General features: G+C 42.8%; 2 protein-coding genes across 2 annotated transcripts; both read left to right on the top strand.

The window, feature by feature from the left end:
* The first annotated feature begins 3741 nt into the window (after positions 1–3741).
* LOC109742663 (small ribosomal subunit protein eS26B-like) lies at positions 3742–5976 on the top strand. Its single transcript, XM_020301757.4, has 5 exons — positions 3742–3827; positions 3919–4011; positions 4119–4203; positions 4394–4527; positions 5479–5976. Exons 1-5 carry the CDS (start codon positions 3825–3827, stop codon positions 5650–5652), a joined length of 489 nt encoding a protein of 162 aa, XP_020157346.1. The 5' UTR covers positions 3742–3824; the 3' UTR covers positions 5653–5976.
* Positions 5977–8539: 2563 nt separating this feature from the next.
* LOC109742666 (uncharacterized) lies at positions 8540–11301 on the top strand. The gene is made up of 3 exons (XM_020301761.4): positions 8540–9199; positions 10060–10381; positions 10600–11301. The coding sequence occupies exons 1-3, from the start codon at positions 8676–8678 to the stop codon at positions 10828–10830; spliced, it is 1077 nt and encodes a 358-aa protein (XP_020157350.1). The 5' UTR covers positions 8540–8675; the 3' UTR covers positions 10831–11301.
* Positions 11302–23923: the final 12622 nt, after the last annotated feature.

Genomic DNA, 23923 nt, shown 5'->3' on the forward strand with positions numbered 1-23923 from the left:
ATCACTCTCCCGGCAGAATATTCCCTAGCAACCTAGCCCCCGCAATTACCCAAGTCTTCGCCTCATCCTTAATCGATGCCGCCACCCTCGAAGGTAGGGAAGCCTTATTTCAAAAGACTCGGGCGTTCCTTTCATTCCAAATCTCCCTACATATGAGCATCTGTAGGAAGTTGACCGCCTTCCTGGAGTAGCCTTGCCGATCCTCGCTCGCAATCCACCATTGATTCACCGTCTCAAGGTTGGCCCAAGAGAGGGTCGAAAATTGCCATCCCAGCCAGTCGAAAATGAAGTTCCACACCCTGATAGTGAAGCGGCATTTGAACATAATATGCGCCACCGACTCTGGCTCCTGCTTGCAAAGTTGGCAAAGGCCACAGTTTGGCCAACTCCTGCATTGCAGTCTGTCGGCCGTCCAAATTCTATCTTGCAGTATGAGCCAAGAGAAGAATTTAATCTTAGGGGGCGCCCAACTCTTGCAAACCATCTGTGGCAAAGCAGACTTGATCAACCCAGCGAACTGCATCCTGTACGCAGAGGCCGCAGAGTAGCAACCGTCCACAGTGAACTTCCAGCGGATGCTATCGCTAATGCCTGGAATAAGGTTGATCTCCTGAGCTCTAGACCAAAGGGCACAGAATTGCTGGATCTGGATAACCGAGAGGCCGCCTTGCAAGTTAATGTGTCTGACCCAATCATCATTGGCCATCGCAGTAGCAACACAGCTGTTGGAACGCCTGGAAAGAGCGAAGTAGGCGCGCCCGTTATTTGTGCCCAGCAGGTCCATCAAATAACGATGTGCCCAGCCGGTCAAATCCCATTAAATAACTGCATGGTTGATGTTAGTACGTACTATTAGTATACTAAGACATACTTTCTGTCCAAAAGAAGTATACTAGACAAACTAATGGCTAGAACAGGTTGTCTTTGGTTTGCTTTGACACGTATATTTGCTTTCACACACATACACTCTAACTATAAAGATAAATGGAGGGGAAAAAGGAAGAATAAAAACCCTCATTCTAGGATAGTATTTAGCAACCATCACGTTAAACCTTATTATAATTATAATCAACCAATAAATGATATTGGTTATATGAAATTTCAAAAACATTTTACGTCATGCGCTATAAGCTGGGTAATTAAGATCAACATAATGACCCAGTTATACGTAATTCTAGAAAATTTAATTATTGAATTAAAATTGAAGCACCATACACATTTATACAAGGAAAAAAATGTCAAATAGTGAATTAAACAATCAAGAAATGAACAAGAGATAAAAATCAATTTCAAAATCAACAAAAGGCAAAAAAACACAGTGTAAGGAACAAACTCATGGAGTCATGTTACCCAAACGAATCAACGAAAAAAACATAAATAAAGAATAAAAATAAATCTAAGGAAGAAGAATTCTAGAGACAGTGTTCAGAAAATATAAACGGGCGACTATCCATCACACGCCTGAAACTTGGTGGCGTTCAGTCAAATTTATTGGGACCATTAGATTGAAAATCAATGACCATCATTCATCTTCTTCCTTTTTTTCCTGTGAAAAATAAAGAGTAAAACAAATTCAAAAAAAATGAAGTTGAACGAATCAGTGGCATTGGCATTACCCTAAAGAAGAAAGGAAATAAATAACAAACACGAGAAAAACTTGCGCACAATTAGCAAAGAAATTACACTTTTTATAATATGCAAATAGTATGCATATAATAGTGCAATTTTTGAACTCTAGTATAATTTACACACATATTTTTTATAGTTTTTACATGTATACTTACACACACAATCAAAAAATAATATTTTCTAAGAAAAAATGAATTAGTGACATTGCTATTACCATTAAAAACAAATAATGACAAAAACATGCACATAAAATTACACTCTTTATAACATGAAATAATATTGCATGGAATAAGGAATGACAAGAGTGTTTCAACAAATTTTAAAATAATAATGTTAGACAACTGAGCCTGACGTGAAGAACCGTAAAGACTTATTTTCAAGCTCTTTTCCTATATGCAAGAATTAGAATATATTGGTAAATTGCAAACAATTATGACAAACTTGCACTATTTGGTAATTCATAAGGACATGTGAATTAGTGCAACTTTAATAATAATTACGTTCATGTAGATTGATTACAAAAATGCATTTTATTTTAAATTCATCACACAAAATTAAGTCGTGCCACACAATTGCATCATTAAATACGATGTCAGATACACATATATAAGAAAGACCCAATAGTTAAAAAAACTGACTAAGCATGAATAACAAAGGCATAAGACTACATGAAAAATAAGACATAAGACAAAATTTAAAAGATAAAAAGATCTTATTTGGAGGAACGATAAATTAAGGGATTGGTTTACACTAAAAGAAGAAAGAAAATGAAGAAAACCCAAAGCAAATGACGACCAAAATTTGTAACAGATTTTGTAGAACTTGCATTGTTCCATAATATGCAATAATAAGCATATAGTAGTGCCACTTCAATAATTATTATGATTTAAGTAGGTCGCTTACAAAATGAATTTCATTTGAAGTACCTAACACCAAACTAAGTAGTGGCACACTATTGCAACATCAAATATGTTGTCACATGCACAAATGAATTAAGGGCATTGATATTATGCTAAAAGAAAAAAAAAGGAGTAAACTCAAGCTGACGACAAAACTTAGAACAGATTTAGTAGAACTGGCACTGGTAACATGCAATAACAAGCATATTGTGCAACTTCATTAATTATTTTGATTGAAGTAGATCACTTTACAGAAATTAATTACTTTTTAAGATCCTAACACAAAACTATCTTCTGGCACATGATTGCAGCATCAAATACATTGTCACATGAAAAAATATTAGAGAAAATTTGACAGTCAAAAAATCCCATGAAGCATGAATAAACAAAGAAATCAATACATCGGAATTGGAAAATAATCGCCTCTCATCTTTTTTTTGGGGTAAAACTTCCGATCTATTCATCTTCAACCATGGTAGTACAACGTACACTAGAAATAATAAGAATTACATACGGTCTGTAGAATCTAGCGACGACTACAAGCACTGAAGCGAGCCGAAGGCGCGCTGCTATCTCACCCCTCCCTCGCTGGAGCCGGGCAAAACTTGTTGTAGTAGACAGTCAGGAAGTCTTATGTCATTGGTGTCAAGTGACCTCATTTCTACCACACGGAGACATGCATGCACACACGCGCGCATCACACACACACACAGACACACACAAAGCAGAACACACAATCCCCACACACACACGTTAGCTTTTTTTTTTAAGTCAAACACACACGTTAGCTAGCTGAGGCACACACACGCACATTGAGGGCAGACACACGCGCACACTTCAACCCACTGGCTAGCCGGAATGAGAGGTTGCGGCCTCTTAGGCCCAAGTGTGATGATTTCTCAGGCCCATGTGTGCCAACGCAGAGAATCAGACTGATAGTAGAATTCTCAAAAAAAAAAATCAGACTGATAGTAGAAAAAAATTCAGGTGCCAGCAGGCAGCAGCACATGCCATTACTACGTGAAGCACTTGGAAGCGGTTGACGAGTGCCAAAGCGGAAAGGCAGTGAATACGCCTTCGATTAGACCCATCTGCCGCCCGCTAGCAACGTGGGCCGTCGATCCAGGAACGAACAGCTGGGATGCCATTTGGTCCCGCCACTCACTATATAAAGACTCGAGGACGGCTGGCTGGGGCAGATCGAACCCTACAAGGACCCGGAGACTTCGGAGCTCGGAGACGCCGCCGCCGACCACGCGCCGTACATTTCGCCCGAGCGCCGTCGTCGTCGCCGCCATGGTAAGAGCCCGTCGCCTCTGCTTTCACCTCAACTCCGGCATGCGACCCAATGCAGGTCTAACCCTTCCCTCGCTGCGTGTGATTGTCACAGACCTTCAAGCGCCGGAACGGCGGCCGCAACAAGCATGGCCGCGGCCACGTCAGGTTCATCCGCTGCGACAACTGCGCCAAGACCGTCCCCAAGGTACGCTGGATCATGCCGCTGTAGTCCAAAACTCTCTCCTCATGCTCGAACTGCCGCGCCGGTCCGCTGATTATGTCGGGGTTTCTTGACTTCTTGTGGTGGTTCAGGACAAGGCGATCAAGAGGTACAAGGTGCAGAACATCGTGGCACCGGAAAACATCAGCTATTTCACGGAGGCGTCCGTCCTTGACGGTGCGGCTTTGATTTCTTCTTCTTTCCTGTTCTTAACTGTTGGATCTGTGATCGCCGATCATACTTTTGCCTTGCAAGGCTGCAACTTGGAAATTTCAGTGTCGCACCTCTTCTCTGATCCTCTTGGGAGTTAGAAATGCGTGAACTCTTGGTGCGTTTGTGGCATAATTGACAAGTGTTGTCGTTGCAGGTTACCATCTGCCCAAGATTTACATCAAGGAGCGCTGGTGCATCATAGGCTGCGCCATCCATAAGAAGAAGATCGGTATCCGCTCCCGTAAGGACCGCAAGAACCGCGCACCTCCGGAAAGCGTCCGCCGCAGGGTACGTGTTCCTCGTCTTTGACTCGTACGAGTTTCCTTCCTTTCGATCTTCAATTGGTGGTAGTGCTGCTTAATCTTCTCTCGGACGTTTGCTGATTGGAATGATTTGTCGGCCGGTTCGTTATTGGTAGTTAGTCGTATCTTCCTTGCAAACATCCGCATGGATTGTCAAGCATGTGTGAAATCAGCATCTACTTCTTCATGAACTCTGAAGTGCTGAATACTTGTCAAGCCATCTACTTCTTCATGAACTGTGAAGTGCTGAATACTTGTCAAGCATGTTGTTTTATTTTAGTGACAAGTAACTGACGTGCCTCGATATCCTTGGACTGCATGTATGTCCCGTTTGCAACACATAGTTCCTGTGTAGGTTGAATTGGTCCTTAAGATTGCCAAATGTTTATGTGAAGATAGTGTTAGTCTTATATTTACTTTTCATGTGTTTGCCGTGTAATATCTCCCTTGTTTAAGAGGTTTGTATGCAGTGAACTGTTCATGCTAGTGGACAGTGGTGTGCTTGTGTTCCTTGACAGGGGTTACCAAAAACAAGCAGTCATTGCGAGATTTAGCCTTTTGAATTTTTTTTCTATCAATGTTGTGATTGAAGGCTGAAGTGCAGATTGTTTTCTGTCAATGCTTGGTCGTCTAGCTATTCCTTGTATTTGAATTAGTACTCTTGCTGTTGATTGATGTTTGAAACACACCAATGGCATGCTTTGATGATCCTTTAGCTATCATACTATATATGCAATCTTGATCTCTCTGGTAATACTAGAATGGCCGAGCTATGTGCTTGGTATGTACAGTCAAATAATTCATTCTTGTAAGAAGACATAGTTGTGTGATCCATACCACATACTCTACCTTTGTGTGGATTATTATTTGTGTGATTTCTACCATCTGGCCTAATGCTGTTGTGTCATGTGGCTGATACTGTAGTTTCATTTTGCAGGGGCCAAGACCTGAGGGCCAAGCTCCTCGTCCTGGTGGCGTCGGCGGGGGTCCTGGTGGTGTCGGCGGGGGTTCTGGTGGTACTGGCGGTGGCTTCGGCGCCGGTGGTGCTGGCGGTGGCCTCGGCGCCGGTGCTCCAGCTCCCAACGTCGCTGGCGACTGGCCCCAGAATTAGCTTCCTAGAGTGCTCTGCTTTTGATCAGTCTATCGTAAAATCTAGCATGATGCCAGTATGTTGTTCTGTCTAGTCTTACATGGCCGTATGGTTTCTTGCTCCTTGCACTTTGACCGCCTAGAGTGAGCCATGTGTTGCTCGTTTGGTATTTTCCTGGTAAACACTCATGAGAGTCCAGGTACTGGATGAGTTCTCTACTTTTGTTCAGTCTACTACGTAGAAGATTCTGTTAAGAGACCAGATGTTGATCTTTATGTAGGAGATCTACCTATTTTGAGAATCGGATTTGAACATGGCTATCTACTATCTATAAATATGCTCTTGTTGGTTTTTATCTATTTTCCTCATCGCTTATGCCCATGAATGAGGGGATGGTTCCTTACATTGTTTTCCCAACTTCTGTTTCAGTTACCATGCACTGCAAAATTTGGCCAGATTCTAGTTTTTGGTGATCTAAGTTATCCATGCAATCCAAATTGTTGTCCACCTAGTAGTAGTATGGCAGCCTGTCTGCTCATCACCAGGTGCCCCTACTCTGGGAGCTTGTCTGCCATGTACTGTTTTTGGTGGATTGTCAAGGTGTTGTGCATTTTCCTCTGACTCTTACCCATGCAATCCACATCTACTCAAGTATCTTTGAAGGTGAACATTAGAGGAATTGTGGAGAACTTTGTATTTGATGATCAGAGAAAGGAGAGAAAGAGAGGCGAAGCAATGGATGGTTTACGCGGACTGTCGGTACCGCCGGATGGGGAGAGAGTAGGCAAAGAGATGCAAAAATAGTAACTGTAACTGCAAGGGTATGTAACGTTGGAAGATCCACAACTGATTTCGGCACTGAGATTGGTGCACCCATTTAGAGTATAAGCCAGCCAATAATTTTCACATTTGAATACGCGATAATACAAACCAGCTGTGGATCCCTCATGTCCATGCAACTTATGTTAGAATCTGAGTGGAGTACCGTGGCATTTAAAGCTTCACAAGTTTCTCTCTCACAAAAAAGACTACTATGAAATTCATAGCCAAAATTTTGGAGATTGATATCTTTTAAACCATAAATCCGATTGGTGATATATTTGAATTACTTGCACTAAGACCTTTAAGATAATACCAATTGGATACATTTCAACTAAATTTTATTTTACCGATTTCAAATAACAGATTTCCCTCGTCTAAGAAATGATTTCACTCAATTCAAAATAATAATTAACTAATTTCAAACCAATATTCTACTCATTTCAGAAAAATGATTTCATCATTCAAAATAATAGATTTGATGCATTTACAATAACAGATTTCACTCATTTTTCAAAACCGAATTTACTCATTAAATAAATGGATTTCACTAATTTTAAATGATTGATAACTTTTGAATCAAATTTACAAATTAGAAACTATTTATATATTTGAAATAGGAGAGATGAGACCTATAAAGCAAGAACGTTCCTAGATATATTTTGAATAGTTTAAATTTTATAGTTTTCATAGTTCAGTTATATTTATATTTCACAAAACTAGCTTCACACATTGAAACAATCAACTTCAGATAATTGAACTAACACGTTTCACATATTTCAAAAATTGATTTAAATTATTTCACTCGGTTGTAAGAACTAGTATTACACTTATTTCAAAATAAATAAAAACAAAGTCCAGTCCTTTCAATTTTAAAAATATTCCAATTATTTCAGAAAATAATTTAGCTCGTTAAAAATAATTTCACTCATTTCAAAAAACTTAATTTTAATTCGTTCAAGAAAATATATAGGAATTATCTAAAAAATGATGTCGCAATAATCGTTCAGTTTAAAAACATGCATATCAGAAATTGTGTTAAAGTGAAGCACGAATCGGCTTCACAAATACACTGAATCTACTTCATATAATTGAGAAATATCAATTTCATATGTTTGAATTAACCAATTTGACACTTTAACACAATCAATTTCACATATTTGAATAACCCGTTCGAAATATTTAGAAAAAACATTTGTTTAGAATGAATGAAATCAGTTTTTTATAAATGAGTAACACAACACATGTTTCATGAGTTTATGGTTTCACTCGTATAAACAAATACTCAATTCAAAAAAATGAATAACACTTATTTTGAAAAAATGATTTCATTCATTTCAAAACACTAATTTCATTCATTCGAACAAAGAATTTCACTTCTTTAATAAATTGATTCCACTTATTTTAAAACATCAATTTCAGTCATTTGAAAAAATAATTTCACTCATTAAAAAACTAATTTCACTCTTTTAGAAATTCGACTTCACCGATTTCAGATAACATATTTCAGTGAAGCGGGTGCTGAGTGAAATGTTGAGATTTTAAAGATCGATTTCACACACTAAAATAGATTGGGTGAAATAAGTGGACTGAAACATTGAAATTTAAGTATGCTTGAAAATTATTCAAGATTGATGTTGCTCCGAAGGTCTCGGCGCCAGGATTACCAATATATACAAAATCCAAAGACAAAAGTGTAGTTTAGAAGGTACGAGTGATTGAAATTGTCAAAGAGAAAATAAAAGGCACATATTTGTTCTCTCCGTGCCTTCATGTACCTGAGAAAGATGAGAGAGGGGGCACGAGGGCGCTACAGCACGTTTCGTCATTTGTCAATTTTCAGTCTTCATTTGACTCTTCATTGCCATCGTCTCCGGTGATCACTGCCGTTTCCATCCTCCCATGCGCCACGTTGGCATGAGGCATCCCCACCGCACTCTCTCTCACCTTCCTCCCATGGGCGGATGGGCCACGGCCACCCTCTCAAAAGTCGTCGGCGGTCGTGCTGCCGCCACATTCCCACCACTTCTCCCCCCACGATCCGACGCGTCCGAGATCCGACGGTGCAGGTCGCGCCACGAGGCCCCGACCCCTTCCCGTCCCCACCGTTTCTTTAAACCCACGCAACCTCCACCAGCCTGGCTGGCTGGCCGATCAAGCAGCAGCAACCTTCCTTCCCAGGATTCCCACCCGATCGTTCGTTCGCCGGCCGGCGCCACCCCACCATGACGGCGACGTCGACGTCGAGGGCTCCGCGGCGGCCCCGCATCCGCTCCCGCGCGCCGCCGCCCACGCCGATCCGGACGGCCCGCGGCGCGCGCTCCGCCGCGGCCGACGAGCTCGTCCTCGCCGAGTTCCTCGAGGCCTCCCAGCGCGTCCCCGCCCTCACCCTGCCCCTGCCCAGGAAGAAGCGCTTCGACTTCCCGGCTCCCCCGCCGGCCCCGGACGTCCCCTCGCAGGGCCTGCTGTCGGGCGAGGCGCCCGCCGCGCGGACGGCGGTCGGCGCCGCCGCGGAGGCCGGCGCGTTCCGCGTTGGCGGGGCGGTCGGGGCCGGCGAGGTGCGCGCCGCCGTGGAGGCCGCGGAGGCGGTGTTCGGGGCGCCGGAGGGGGTGAAGCGGGAGCTTGGGAGGTTGTTCCAGAGGAGGGATCGGGTGGTCGGGGAGGAGCTCTACTTGCCCTGGCCGGTGAGCTCGGAGGTGGATCGGTTGCTCGAGGCGGCCCTGCCCGGCTCGACGTACCGAGCGTTCAGGTGATTATTGCTACCACCTTGTAGTAGTAAGTTTTGTCTCTTTGCTGCCTCATCTCGTCGTATTTGGAGCTACCGCTGCTCTGCTGCGCGTCAGTGCGCATTGCCGGATTGCCTACCTAGCTGCAGCTTAAATGGAGGCTTTAAAACTGACCAGAAATATAATCAAAACAAAATTACAACTATATATTATCGACCAGAGCTTCGTGGAAGTCGAATTACCAAACAGTTGCATTGGTTGTTTGCCTGGTTGACACTGAAACAATACATTCAGAGCTTTTTTTTGCGAAGGAAAAACAATAAAACATTCAGAGCTGTCCACCTCCGTGAAGTCCACGGGGATAGAGGGAAATTTTGCCTACAATACGGAGTTGGCACTTCCCCTCAGAAAGGAAAAATGGAGTAAGCAAGCACTGGAAAGTGTAACAGAGCTTGTCTAGAATGTAGATCACCCAAGCTCCCAAGCATACATTGGGTGGAAGACCCATGTTTAAGAACAGAGTAAAGTGACAATCATATAACACTATATAGCAAGAGGAAGCTCAATACACCTTACTTAGCTTCTACAGAAATGAACTATTTTCTGTTGATCCTTGAGCTACTTTGGTCATATGAGAGTCTCTCATTTGCCCAAGATCAAAATTCCAAGAAACCCTGCTAGAAGTGGCTAGCAATCTGCAAATGCAGGTGAAAAATGGTTTTCCAACGCATAAACCCTACAAAAATGTCTTAAGCATTCCTATGTTTCTTCACTAATTCATGGCGGACTAAGAACATGAAACAAAAACTCTACTGAGCGCGTTAGGATACGCTCTCATGTTCGATCTCATATGTCCTGACATGAGATCTTCCACTGTTGGCAGGGAGAAGATGGACGTTGTCGCGTCTAAAATGGAGGGTCTCGCAAGATGTGTGGTCAGGGTTCTATCTCACAACGTCAAGAACCCGAAAGACTCTGCTCTGCCTAGAGAAGCCCCATCGGTTCTCTGTCTAACACTGTATAACTGCAACAAGTTGAAAACACGTTGGGGAGAGTTTGGCGCCACCGATCGTCCGGACTCGTACGCCCTGAGCGTGCACCTCTCCGGACGCGACCAGGAAATTTGCCTCCGGAACCAGGGCGGGTCGACCTTTTTCAATCTGCCGGCTGGCTCTGCGCTTGTTACAGTCGGCAAGCAGATTCAGGTATCATGCTAAATTATGGCATACTACTTTTCAGTAACTGAACCTGTTAATAAGCTCAAATTTTGCAAAGTAAAATACCTGTTCATAATACATTGTCTGGCCCATTTCTGTGCTAATCCTCTGTATCATCAAGTGTATGCGCTTGCAGTATGTTCTGTACTTCTGTTCCGGTTTCCAGGTGTGGAGTATGACAGTGTGTTTGCTCTGAACTTGCTCAGGAATGGTCGAGTGGGGAGTTCAAGAGCGCTGTTGGAGAGATACTATTTGAGCTGACCGACGAACCAAACCCGTTCATGTCTCTGGAACTCTTGTACTCTCCAGGAGACCTGCGCCTCTGTGAGGTCGGGCGGCACGCTAGCTGCATTGACCGTCCTCCCAAGACTGTTCCTTTGAGGGACCAGATTTTCATTGCGCTGCTTCTGCTGGTTTTGTACTACCTCTTCTGGTGATAAGCTTATCCGTGCCTATTTTTTTCTTTTTTTTGGCGTGAGCTTAGATGTCCAAGATGGCTTGTTTTTATAGCTTTTTTGGACTAACTGCCTGCCTTTCTCCGTTAATTGATCATGGAGAAACACCGCCGCGGATGGCGGTGATGGCGGGTGGGTTGAGTCTGGTTTGGTTGAGATTGATTTGTTTTTTTGGATGAAACAAAAAACAGGGAATGAAGTATAAGATACTTTGTTCTTGACTCTTCCTAATTGAGGGGAAATGGCACGAAGTGGATTTTGATTGATTTTCCGAATGATAATTTTGGTCGATTGGTTTGTCCTACGGTACCTGTTTTGCGATCGAGGTGTTCACATTGAACCTCAGAAGCATTCCGGTTTGTAACTTACTACTCCATTATGTATGTGGTAATCTTGCATTCGAGCTTTATTCATTACAAATGAGCTCAGTATAAAACTGTACATTGTACTGTACCTGATAGAAAGTAAGACTCTAGTTTTTATTGGAAAGAAGGTTGAAACAACCGGCCTCTTCATCTTGTGATGCACATAGTTATCTTTATTGAAACTTATTCACAAAAAATATCTTTATTGAAGTTGATATAAAACAATGACGTCAAAGTCATCAATAGATTACATAGCATACACAAGTACGACAGAACCACTACAAGATTTGAGTTTAACTTCTAAGACTAAGGCAACTTCTTCCGCAGTAAGGTTATACTTAAGCTATAGTTTCTTGTACATATTGCTCTTTGTTGCCTTTACACTTGAAACAATCATGCCTTACATTCAAGGATAGTCCTAAAAGCATCTCTAGCCAATCCACAATAACTTAACACCCCCCCCCCCCCTCCCAACCCCCGGGGCTGTCATCCTTTAATTCTTCATTTTTAGGGAACTAAAATATTGCTGCTCATATACCTCATCCCCCAATTTTTTTTGGACAATTCATCCAAATGGTTGCTCAAACAATCCAAACAAATGCACCATGTTTCAACACAAACATCATCAACAACAACAACAACAAATCCTATAGTCCCAAACAAGTTGGGGTAGGCTAGAGGTGAAACCTATAAGATCTCGCAACCAACTCATGGTTCTGGCACATGGATAGCAAGCTTCTATGCACCCATGTCCATGACTAGTTCTCTGGTGATACTCCAGTCCTTCAGATCCCTCTTTACAGACTCCTCCCATGTCAAGTTCGCTCTACCCCGGCCTGTCTTGACATTACCGGGACGCTTTAGCCGTCTTCTATGCACTGGCGCTTCTGGTGGCCTGCGCTGAATATGCCCAAACCATCTCAGATGATGTTGGACAAGCTTCTCTTCAATCGGCGCTACCCCAACTATATCTCGTATATCATCATTCCGGACTCGGTCCTTCCTTGTGTGGTCACACATCCATCTCAACATGCGCATCTCCGCCACACCTAAGTGTTGAGCAGGTCGCCATTTAGGCGACCAACACTCAGCACCATACAACATTGCAGGTTGAACCGCCGTCCTATAGAACTTGCCTTCTAGCTTTGTGGCACTCTCTTGTCACAGAGAATGCCAGAAGCTTGGTGCCACTTCATCCATCCGGCTATGATTCGATGATTCACACCTCCATCAATATCCCCATCCTTCTGCATCACAGACCCCAAATATCTAAAGGTCTCCTTCAGGCACCACCTGCCCATCAAGGCTAACCTCCTCCTCCTCGTGCCTAGTAGTACTGAAACCGCACCTCATGTACTCGGTTTTAGTTCTAGTAAGTCTAAAACCTTTGGATTCCCATGTTCGTATCCGTAGCTCTAACTACGAGCATAAGTGAACTTCATCCAATCCAACAAACTGCTAAAACATAACCATAATTTGTGTCAAAATGGGTGCGGTGGAGTTGGGCTTTGTCCATTCTACGGTATCGGGGCTAGGGATGGCCGTCGGCGGGGCGAGCAAAGGCAGCGTCAGGGACGAGCAATATGGCTACGGTAGAGCAGGAAGACGTGCGGCGTGTCCCTATTTTGCTGGCAAGTACCCATTGTAGAGCAGGTTTGGGCTGGGTGTGTGTGGGGGTGTTGTAAATGGGGAATTAATCGTTTTGGGGATGGGGTGGCATGTAGTTCCCCAAATCGAAAATGTTTCCCCCATTTATAAATTTTAGAGGATTGGCTATAGATGATCTATGCTAGGGAAATTAGGGCCCTCACACATGGCCCCTTATATGTAGGGGGCCAATATATTGTCACTTGTTTTTATCTTAAGCTATAAGCTAGAGGTCGAGGCAGATGATGCATCTCAAACGTATTTATAATTTGTGTTATGTCTATTCTATATTTATACCATTTACACATACTTTTGGCACAATTTCGTACCATTTTTATTGAACTAACAACTAACATATTAATCTAGTGTCAAGTGCTATTTGTTGTTTTATAGTGTTTTTGGATATTGTAGAAATAATATTCTTCTAGGAGCCAACATGTGGGCTGAAGCCCACCTGGAGGGGAGGGGGGTCTATAGGGGCCCACATGTCCGCCCATCGTGGACCTCTGGCCGTAAGCTCCACCCTTGTGGCCACTATCGCAAACAAGTCCACGTAGTTTTGGAACCGCCCGATTTTTTGCATTTTTGGGGCTAAGGATTTCCGACCATGAAAATAAAACGATGACGTGACTCCGATTCCAGCATCCAAAAAATTGTTGCCTCGGTTAGATCCAATCTCAGAGAGGGCACTTGTCCTACGTGGGCCATGAACACTAAGGACCAAAGGGAGAATCGTTATCCCACCTGCAGGCTAAGAAATAAGAAGAAGCATGCTCTCTCCCCTCTCTCCTAGGGCACCGACACACCACGAGGAGAATCGTCACCGCCATCATCTCCATCTACTTCACCACCACATCCATCGCCATCGCCTCCCTCTGTAAAGTGGTGCACTCATCCACAAACCTCTGTAAACCCCTACTCAAACATGGTGTTCTATTTTATGAGTTCTTATTTAAAGATTTGTTGTAGTACCATTATGCCTCAGTAGTTTTATTTTGTCATATTACTTTGGTGATCTATTATGATTCGCGGGGATTGTTTGTTATGATATGGTGTTGTCCTCTTGTTCATATGTATGAGAGGGTGGATATGTTAGATCATAGTTGAGGTTTAGCAGTGTGTTGAGATGAATATGCATAGGGTGGCTGGAGTGAGGGATATTACCGACCTGAGTGGAGGAGTCAAAGCATATGGGATAAACATGGCCCATAGATCTTAATAATGCTATGGTTGGGATCACCTTACTAAATTCTTAGTATTTGTGGATGCTTGCTAAGATTTTCAGTCATAAATATGTATTGAGTTCAAGTAATGGCAGTATAAAACAGCAATGCATGATTATCGGCTATGTTTCGTAACTCATTGTTTAGGGACAATTCCGCAACACCTAGCACCACCACTTCCACACTCGCTCTCTTTCACTTTGTTGCATCTTTAGTTTCAACTAAATTTTATTTACATGCACATCATAGTTTTCCAAGCTACCTCCTTTGCACTTGCATATTAGATAGTCTAGGTAAATGAGACGTTTGGTGTAAGAAATGTTGAAATTATGGCAGATAGAGCCTGATAAAATAGGATTCCTACATTTAGCTCCATTGGGAAATCGACACTCCATACGTCTACCTCTACATTGAAAGTGCTACAATAATTCTCTACATTTGGTGATTATCAGTATACATGTGAGTAGGGGAGTTGGACGCGAAGACAAGATGAAAAAGAACTCTACGAACCTCGAGGTCAATCTAGGCAGCGAAGAGATGGGGTCGATGGGTTCGCATCACCAGTTTCTTGGCGTAGGTAGTCGTGAGGCAATAGGGGACATGGCCGAGGGCGAGGTCATGGAGGTAAGGAAAGATGGGATGAGAGGCAGCACCGGAGGGAGGTGAGAGGTGATGGCTTTGTACGCCGGGCTAGAAGGAGGTGTGATGAAAAATAGCTGCTTGGCACACATGGGATAGAGATTTGAGATGGAGGAGAGAACCACCATGCGGGCTTGGGTTTGGGTCGGGTTGGCACGTTGTGGCAGAGGCAAATTCTTCGCATAAGGGCATTATGTTTAGTTCCACCTAAACTTCATATCCTTGAATTTGAGGCATCTCACATTATTTGCTAGACCCATATATTCTAAAAGCACCGTACCAGGTTCTACAGATATTTAATTATACATATAAACACATTATAAGACATCACATGCATATGTAATTTGCTGGAATAATGTGAAACTTTTGGTTTGCTCTTTACTAACCTATTGTAACAAAGTAACTAAAAGAACACCACAAAGTAAATAATATAGACAAATTTTGTAAAAAAAATACATTTTACTGCAGTGCAAGAAATGTATTTGTAAAGGTGAAGACGATAAATACATGATAATTTGTACATTTGATGTAAATGGACATTTTTAGTTGTTAATGTTGCTAGTTATACCCAAATTTTTGTGGTTATTTGTATAATTGATCAAATAATGTATCAATAAATGTGTTATACATGAACTCCTATTAAGTTGTGTCGAGGTAGAAAAGTTCAATATAAATAGATAGATAGTATCGTGCCCATGCCCATGGATGTGTCCATGCATGGATGAGAAGAAGCTTTTTGTAATTAAGGACATCTTGAAGATGCCAATAAAGAAAATCATGACCATACTTTCATACTTGCGTCAAGGGCCGTTGTCTTATTCAAAAAGTATGTCAGCAACTGATAACCCACAAGTATAGGGGATCGCAACAGTTTTCGAGGGTAGAGTATTCAACCCAAATTTATTGATTCGACACAAGGGGAGCCAAAGAATATTCTCAAGTATTAGCAGTTGAGTTGTCAATTCAACCACACCTAGATAACTTAATATCTGCAGCAAAGTATTTGTTGGGGAACGTAGTAATTTCAAAAATTTCCTACGCACACGCAAGATCATGGTGATGCATAGCAACGAGAGGGGAGAGTGTTGTCAACGTACCCTCGTAGACCGTAAGCGGAAGCGTTATATCAACGCGGTTGATGTAGTCGTACCTCTTCACGATCCGACCGATCCAAGTACCGAAAGCATGGCACCTCCGAGTTCTGCACACGTTCGGCTCGGTGACGTCCTCGCCTTCTCGATCCAGCAAGAGGGCCGAAGTAGTAGATGAGTTCCGGCAGCACGACGGCGTGGTGACGGTGTTGGTGAAGAACAATCTTCGCAGGGCTTCGCCTAAGCACTATGAAAACTATGACGGAGGATAAACTAGAGGAGACGGGATTGCCGGCACACGGCTTGGTGTTTCTTGATGTGTCTTGGGTGCTAGCCCTACCCCTCTATTTATATGTTGAGCCTTGGGGTCGAAACTTGGAGTAAAAGCTTCCACAAAGTCGGTTTCACCCGAAAGGCAAGAGTCCTTCTCGGACTCCAGGGCCAGACGCCAGGGTTCCCGGCGTCTGGACCCAGACGCCAGGGACCCTGGCGTCTGGCCCCTGGACTCCGCAAAACTTCCTTTTGCGCTTTCCAAAAACCTCGTGGGCTTTCCCCTTTGGCCCAGATAAAGTGTTCTCGTGCCCAAACATTTCGGGAAACATCCGGAACCCCTTCCGATGGATTTCGGAACCTTTCCGGAGATCAAACACTACTATCCACATATCAATCTTTACTCCCGGACCATTCCGGAGTTCCTCGTCATATCCGTGATCTCATCCAAAACTCCGAACAACATTCGGTCACCAACATACATAACTCATAGTACTATATCGTCAACGAACGTTAAGCGTGCGGACCCTACGAGTTCGAGAACTATGTAGACATGACCGAGACACCTCTCTTGTCAATAACCAATAGCGGGACCTGGATGCCCATATTGGCTCCTACATATTCTACGAAGATCTTTATCAGTCAGACCGCATAACAACATACGTTGTTCCCTTTGTCATCGGTATGTTACTTGCCCGAGATTCGATCGTAGGTATCTCAATACCTAGTTCAATCTCGTTACCGGCAAGTCCCTTTACTCGTTCCGTAATATATCATCCCGCAACTAACTCATTAGTTGCAATGCTTGCAAGGCTTATAGTGATGTGCATTACCGAGTGGGCCCAGAGATTCCTCTCCGACAATCGGAGTGACAAATCCTAATCTCGAAATACGCCAACCCAACAAGTACCTTCGGAGACACCTGTAGAGCACCTTTATAATCACCCAGTTACGTTGTGACGTTTGGTAGCACACAAAGTGTTCCTCTGGTAAACGGGAGTTGCATAATCTCATAGTCATAGGAACATGTATAAGTCATGAAGGAAGCAATAGCAACATACTAAACGATCAAGTGCTAAGCTAACGGAATGGTTCAAGTCAATCACATCATTCTCCTAATGATGTGATCCCGTTAATCAAATGACAACTCTTTGTCTATGGCTAGGAAACATAACCATCTTTGATCAACGAGCTAGTCAAGTAGAGGCATACTAGTGACACTCTGTTTGTCTATGTATTCACACATGTATCATGTTTCCGGTTAATACAATTCTAGCATGAATAATAAACATTTATCATGATATAAGGAAATAAATAATAACTTTATTATGCCTCTAGGGCATATTTCCTTCAGTCTCCCACTTGCACTAGAATCAATAATCTAGATCACATCGCCATGTGATTTAACATCAATAGTTCACATCACCATGTGATTAACACCCATAGTTCACATCGTCATGTGACCAACACCCAAAGGGTTTACTAGAGTCAATAATCTAGTTCACATCGCTATGTGATTAACACCCAAAGAGTACTAAGGTGTGATCATGTTTTGCTTGTGAGAGAAGTTTAGTCAACGGGTCTGCCATATTCAGATCCGTATGTATTTTGCAAATTTCTATGTCTACAATGCTCTGTACAGAGCTACTTTAGCTAACTGCTCCCACTTTCAATATGTATCCAGATGAAGACTTAGAGTCATCTGGATCAGTGCAAAAACTTGTATCGACCTAACCCTTTTACGACGAACCTTTTGTCACCTCCATAATCGAGAAACATATCCTTATTCCACTAAGGATAATTTTGACCGTTGTCCAGTGATCTACTCCTAGATCACTATTGTACTCCCTTGCCAAAATCAGTGTAGGGTATACAATAGATCTGGTACATAGCATGGCACACTTTATAGAACCTATGACTGAGGCATAGGGAATGACTTTCATTCTCTTTCTATCTTCTGCCGTGGTCGGGCTTTGAGTCTTACTCAATTTCACACCTTGTAACACAGGCAAGAACTCTTTCTTTGACTGTTCCATTTTGAACTACTTCAAAATCTTGTCAAGGTATGTACTCATTGAAAAAACTTATCAAGCGTTTTGATCTATCTCTATAGATCTTGATGCCCAATATGTAAGTAGCTTCACCGAGGTCTTTGTTTGAAAAACTCCTTTCAAACACTCCTTTATGCTTTGCAGAATAATTCTACATTATTTCCGATCAACAATATGTCATTCATATATACTTATCAGAAATGTTGTAGTGCTCCCACTCACTTTCTTGTAAATACAGGCTTCACCGCAAGTCTGTATAAAACTATATGCTTTGATCAACTCATCAAAGCGTATATTCCAACTCCGAGATGCTTGCACCAGTCCATAGATGGATCGTTGGATCTTGCACATTTTTTTAACACCTTTAGGATCGACAAAACCTTCTGGTTGCATCATATACAACTCTTCTTTAATAAATCCGTTAAGGAATGCAGTTTTGTTTATCCATTTGCCAGATTTCATAAAATGCGGCAATTGCTAACATGATTCGGACAGACTTAAGCATAGATGCGAGTGAGAAACTCTCATCGTAGTCAACACCTTGAACTTGTCGAAAACCTTTTGCGACAATTCTAGCTTTGTAGATAGTAACACTACTATCAGCGTTCGTCTTCCTCTTGAAGATGCATTTATTCTCAATGGCTTGCCGATCATCGGGCAAGTCAACCAAAGTCCACACTTTGTTCTCATACATGGATCCCATCTCAGATTTCATGGCCTCAAGCCATTTTGCGGAATCTAGGCTCACCATCGCTTCTTCATAGTTCGTAGGTTCGTCATGGTCTAGTAACATAACCTCCAGAACAGGATTACCGTACCACTCTGGTGCGGATCTCACTCTGGTTGACCTACGAGGTTCGGTAGTAACTTGATCTAAAGTTACATGATCATCATCATTAGCTTCCTCACTAATTGGTGTACGAGTCACAGGAACAGATTTTTGTGATGAACTACTTTCCAATAAGGGAGCAGGTACAGTTACCTCCTCAAGTTCTACTTTCCTCCCACTCACTTCTTTCACGAGAAACTCCTTCTCTAGAAAGGATCCATTCTTGGCAACGAATTTGCCTTCGGATCTGTGATAGAAGGTGTACCGAACAATTTCGTTTGGGTATCCTATGAAGATGCACTTCTCCGATTTGGGTCCGAGCTTATCAGTTTGAAACTTTTTCACATAAGCATCGCTGCCCCAAACATTAAGAAACGACAGCTTAGGTTTCTTGCTAAACCACAGTTCATACGGTGTCGTCTCAACGGATTCAGGTGGTGCCCTTTTTTAACGTGAATGCAGCTGTCTCTAATGCATAACCCCAAAACTATAGTGGTAAATCGGTAAGAAACATCATAGATAGCACTATATCCAATAAAGTACGGTTATGACGTTCGGACACACCATTATGTTGTGGTGTTCCAGGTGGCACGAATTTGTGAAACTATTCCACCTTGTTTTAATTTGAAGACCAAACTCGTAACTCAAATATTTGTCTCCGCGATCAAATCGTAGAAACCTTATTTGATTGTCACGATGATTTTCCATTTCACTCTGAAATTCTTTGAACTTTTCAAATGTTTCAGACTTATGTTTCATCAAGTAGATATACCCATATCTGCTCAAATCATCTGTGAAGGTCAGAAAATAACGATACCTGCAGCGAGCCTCAACACTCATCAGATCGCATACATCAGTATGTATTATTTCCAATAAGTCTGTTGCTCGCTCCATTGTTCCGGAGAACGGAGTCTTAGTCATCTTGCCCATAAGGCATGGTTCACAAGAATCAAGTGATTCATAATCAAGTGATTCCAAAAGCCCATCAGCATGGAGTTTCTTCATGCGCTTTACACCAATATGACTTAAACGACAGTGGCACAAATAAGTTGCACTGTCATAATTAACTTTGCATCTTTTGGTTTCAATATTATGAATATGTGTATCACTATGATCGAGATCCAACGAACCATTTTCATTGGGTGTGTAACCATATAAGGTTTTATTCATGTAAACAGAACAACAATTATTCTCTATCTTAAATGAATAACCGTTTTGCAATAAACATGATCAAATCATATTCATGCTCAACGCAAACACCAAATAACACTTATTTAGGTTCAACACTAATCCCGAAAGTATAGCGAGTGTGCGATGATGATCATATCAATCTTGGAACCACTTCCAACACACATCGTCACTTCACCCTTAACTAGTCTCTGTTCATTCTGCAACTCCCGTTTCGAGTTACTAATCTTAGCAACTGAACTAGTATCAAATACTGAGGGGTTGCTATAAACACTATTAAAGTACACATCAATAACATGTATATCAAATATACCTTTGTTCACTTTGCCATCCTTCTTATCCGCCAAATACTTGGGGCAGTTCCGCTTACAGTGACCAGTTCCTTTGCAGTAGAAGCACTTAGTCTCAGGCTTAGGTCCAGGCTTGGGCTTCTTCACTTGAGCAGCAACTCGCTTGCCGTTCTTCTTGAAGTTCCCCTTCTTCCCTTTGCCCTTTTCGTGAAACTAGTGGTCTTGTCAACCATCAACACTTGATGTTTTTCTTGATTTCCACCTTCGTCGATTTCAACATCACGAAGAGCTTGGGAATCATTTCCGTTATCCCTTGCATATTATAGTTCATCATGAAGTTCTAGTAACTTGGTGATAGTGACTACAGAACTCTGTTAATCACTATCTTATCTGGAAGATTAACTCCCACTTGATTCAAGTGATTGTAGTACTCAGACATTCTGAGCATATGCTCACTAGCTGAGAAATTCTCCTCCATCTTGTAGGCAAAGTACTGTCAGAGGTATCATACCTCTCGACACGGGCATGAGTATGAAATACCAATTTCAACTCTTAGAACATCTTATATGCTCTGTGGCGTTCAAAACATTTTTGAAGTCCCGGTTCTAAGCCGTAAAGCATGGTGCACTAAACTATCAAGTAGTCATCATACTAAGCTTTTGTCAAACATTCATAACGTCTGCATCTGCTCCTGCAATAGGTCTGTCACCTAGCGGTGCATCAAGGACATTATACTTCTGTGCAGCAATGAGGAAAATCCTCAGATCACGGATCCAATCCGTATCATTGCTACTAACATCTTTTAACTTAGTTTTCTCTAGGATCATATCAAAAATAAAACAGGGGAGCTAAACACGAGCAATTGATCTACAACATAGATATGCAAATACTACCAGGACTAAGTTCATGATAAATTAAAGTTCAATTAATCATATTACTTAAGAACTCCCACTTAGATAGACATCCCTCTAATCATCTAAGTGATCACGTGATCCAAATCAACTAAACCATAACCGATCATCACGTGAAATGGAGTAGCTTTCAATGGTGAACCTCACTATGTTGATCATATCTACTATATGATTCACGCTCGACCTTTCGGTCTCAGTGTTCCAAGGCCATATCTGCATATGCTAGGCTCGTCAAGTTTAACTTGAGTATTCTGCGTGTGCAAAACTGGCTTGCACCCATTGTAGATGGACGTAGAGCTTATCACACCCGATCATCACGTGGTGTCTGGGCACGAGGAACTTTGGCAACGGTGCATACTCTGGGAGAACACTTTTATCTTGAAATTTAGTGAGAGATCATCTTATAATGCTACCATCAATCAAAGCAAGATAAGATGCATCAAAGATAAACATCACATGCAATCAATATAAGTGATATGATATGGCCATCATCATCTTGTGCTTGTGATCTCCATCTCCGAAGCACCGTCATGATCACCATCGTCACCGGCGCGACACCTTGATCTCCATCGTAGCATCGTTGTCGTCTCGCCAATCTTATGCTTCTACGACTATCGCTACCGCTTAGTGATAAAGTAAATCAATACAGGGCGATTGCATTGCATACAATAAAGCGACAACCATATGGCTCCTGCCAGTTGCCGATAACTCGGTTACAAAACATGATCATCTCATACAATAAAATTTAGCATCATGCTTTGACCATATCACATCACAACATGCCCTGCAAAAACAAGTTAGACGTCCTCTACTTTGTTGTTGCAAGTTTTTACGTGGCTGCTACGGGCTGAGCAAGAACCGTTCTTACCTACGCATCAAAACCACAATGATAGTTTGTCAAGTTGGTGCTGTTTTAAACTTCGCAAGGACCAGGCGTAGCCACACTCGGTTCAACTAAAGTTGGAGAAACTGACACCCGCCAGCCACCTGTGTGCAAAGCACGTCGGTAGAACCAGTCTCGCGTAAGCGTACGCGTAATGTCGGTCCAGGCCGCTTCATCCAACAATACCGCCGGACCAAAGTATGACATGCTGGTAAGCAGTATGACTTATATCGCCCACAACTCACTTGTGTTCTACTCGTGCATATGACATCTACGCATACAACCTGGCTCGGATGCCACTGTAGGGGAACGTAGTAATTTCAAAAATTTCCTACGCACACGCAAGATCATGGTGATGCATTGCAACGAGAGGGGAGAGTGTTGTCTATGTACCCTCGTAGACCGTAAGCGGAAGCGTTATATCAACGCGGTTGATGTAGTCGTACGTCTTCACAATCCGACCGATCCAAGTACCGAAAGCACGGCACCTCCGGGTTCTGCACACGTTCGGCTCGGTGACGTCCTCGCCTTCTCGATCCAGCAAGAGGGGCGAAGTAGTAGATGAGTTCCGGCAGCACGACGGCGTGGTGACGGTGTTGGTGAAGAACAATCTTCGCAGGGCTTCGCCTAAGCACTACGAAAACTATGACGGAGGATAAACTAGAGGAGACGGGGTTGCCGGCACACGGCTTGGCGTTTCTTGATGTGTCTTGGGTGCTAGCCCTACCCCTCTATTTATATGTTGAGCCTTGGGGTCGAAACTTGGAGTAAAAGCCTCCACAAAGTCGGTTTCACCCGAAAGGCAAGAGTCCTTCTTGGACTCCAGGGCCAGACGCCAGGGTTCCCGGCGTCTGGACCCAGACGCCAGGGACCCTGGCGTCTGGCCCCTGGACTCCGCAAAACTTCCTTTTGCGCTTTCCAAAAACCTCGTGGGCTTTCCCCTTTGGCCCAAATAAAGTGTTCTCGTGCCCAAACATTTCGGGAAACATCCGGAACCCCTTCCGATGGATTCCGGAACCTTTCCGGAGATCAAACACTACTATCCACATATCAATCTTTACTTCCGGACCATTCCGGAGTTCCTCGTCATATCCGTGATCTCATCCAAAACTCTGAACAACATTCGGTCACAAACATACATAACTCATAGTACTATATCGTCAACGAACGTTAAGCGTGTGGGCCCTACGGGTTCGAGAACTATGTAGACATGACCGAGACACCTGTCTTGTCAATAACCAATAGCGGGACCTGGATGCCCATATTGGCTCCTACATATTCTACGAAGATCTTTATCGGTCAGATCGCATAACAACATACGTTGTTCCCTTTGTCATCGGTATGTTACTTGCCCGAGATTCGATCGTAGGTATCTCAATACCTAGTTCAATCTCGTTACCGGCAAGTCTCTTTACTCGTTCCGTAATACATCATCCCACAACTAACTCATTAGTTGCAATGTTTGCAAGGCTTATAGTGATGTGCATTACGGAGTGGGCCCAGAGATACCTCTCCGACAATCGGAGTGACAAATCCTAATCTCGAAATACGCCAACCCAACGAGTACCTTCGGAGACACCTGTAGAGCACCTTTATAATCACCCAGTTACATTGTGACGTTTGGTAGCACACAAAGTGTTCCTCCGGTAAACGGGAGTTGCATAATCTCATAGTCATAGGAACATGTA

Source organism: Aegilops tauschii, chromosome 3 (assembly GCF_002575655.3).
Source record: "Aegilops tauschii subsp. strangulata cultivar AL8/78 chromosome 3, Aet v6.0, whole genome shotgun sequence".
Lineage (NCBI taxonomy): Eukaryota > Viridiplantae > Streptophyta > Magnoliopsida > Poales > Poaceae > Aegilops > Aegilops tauschii.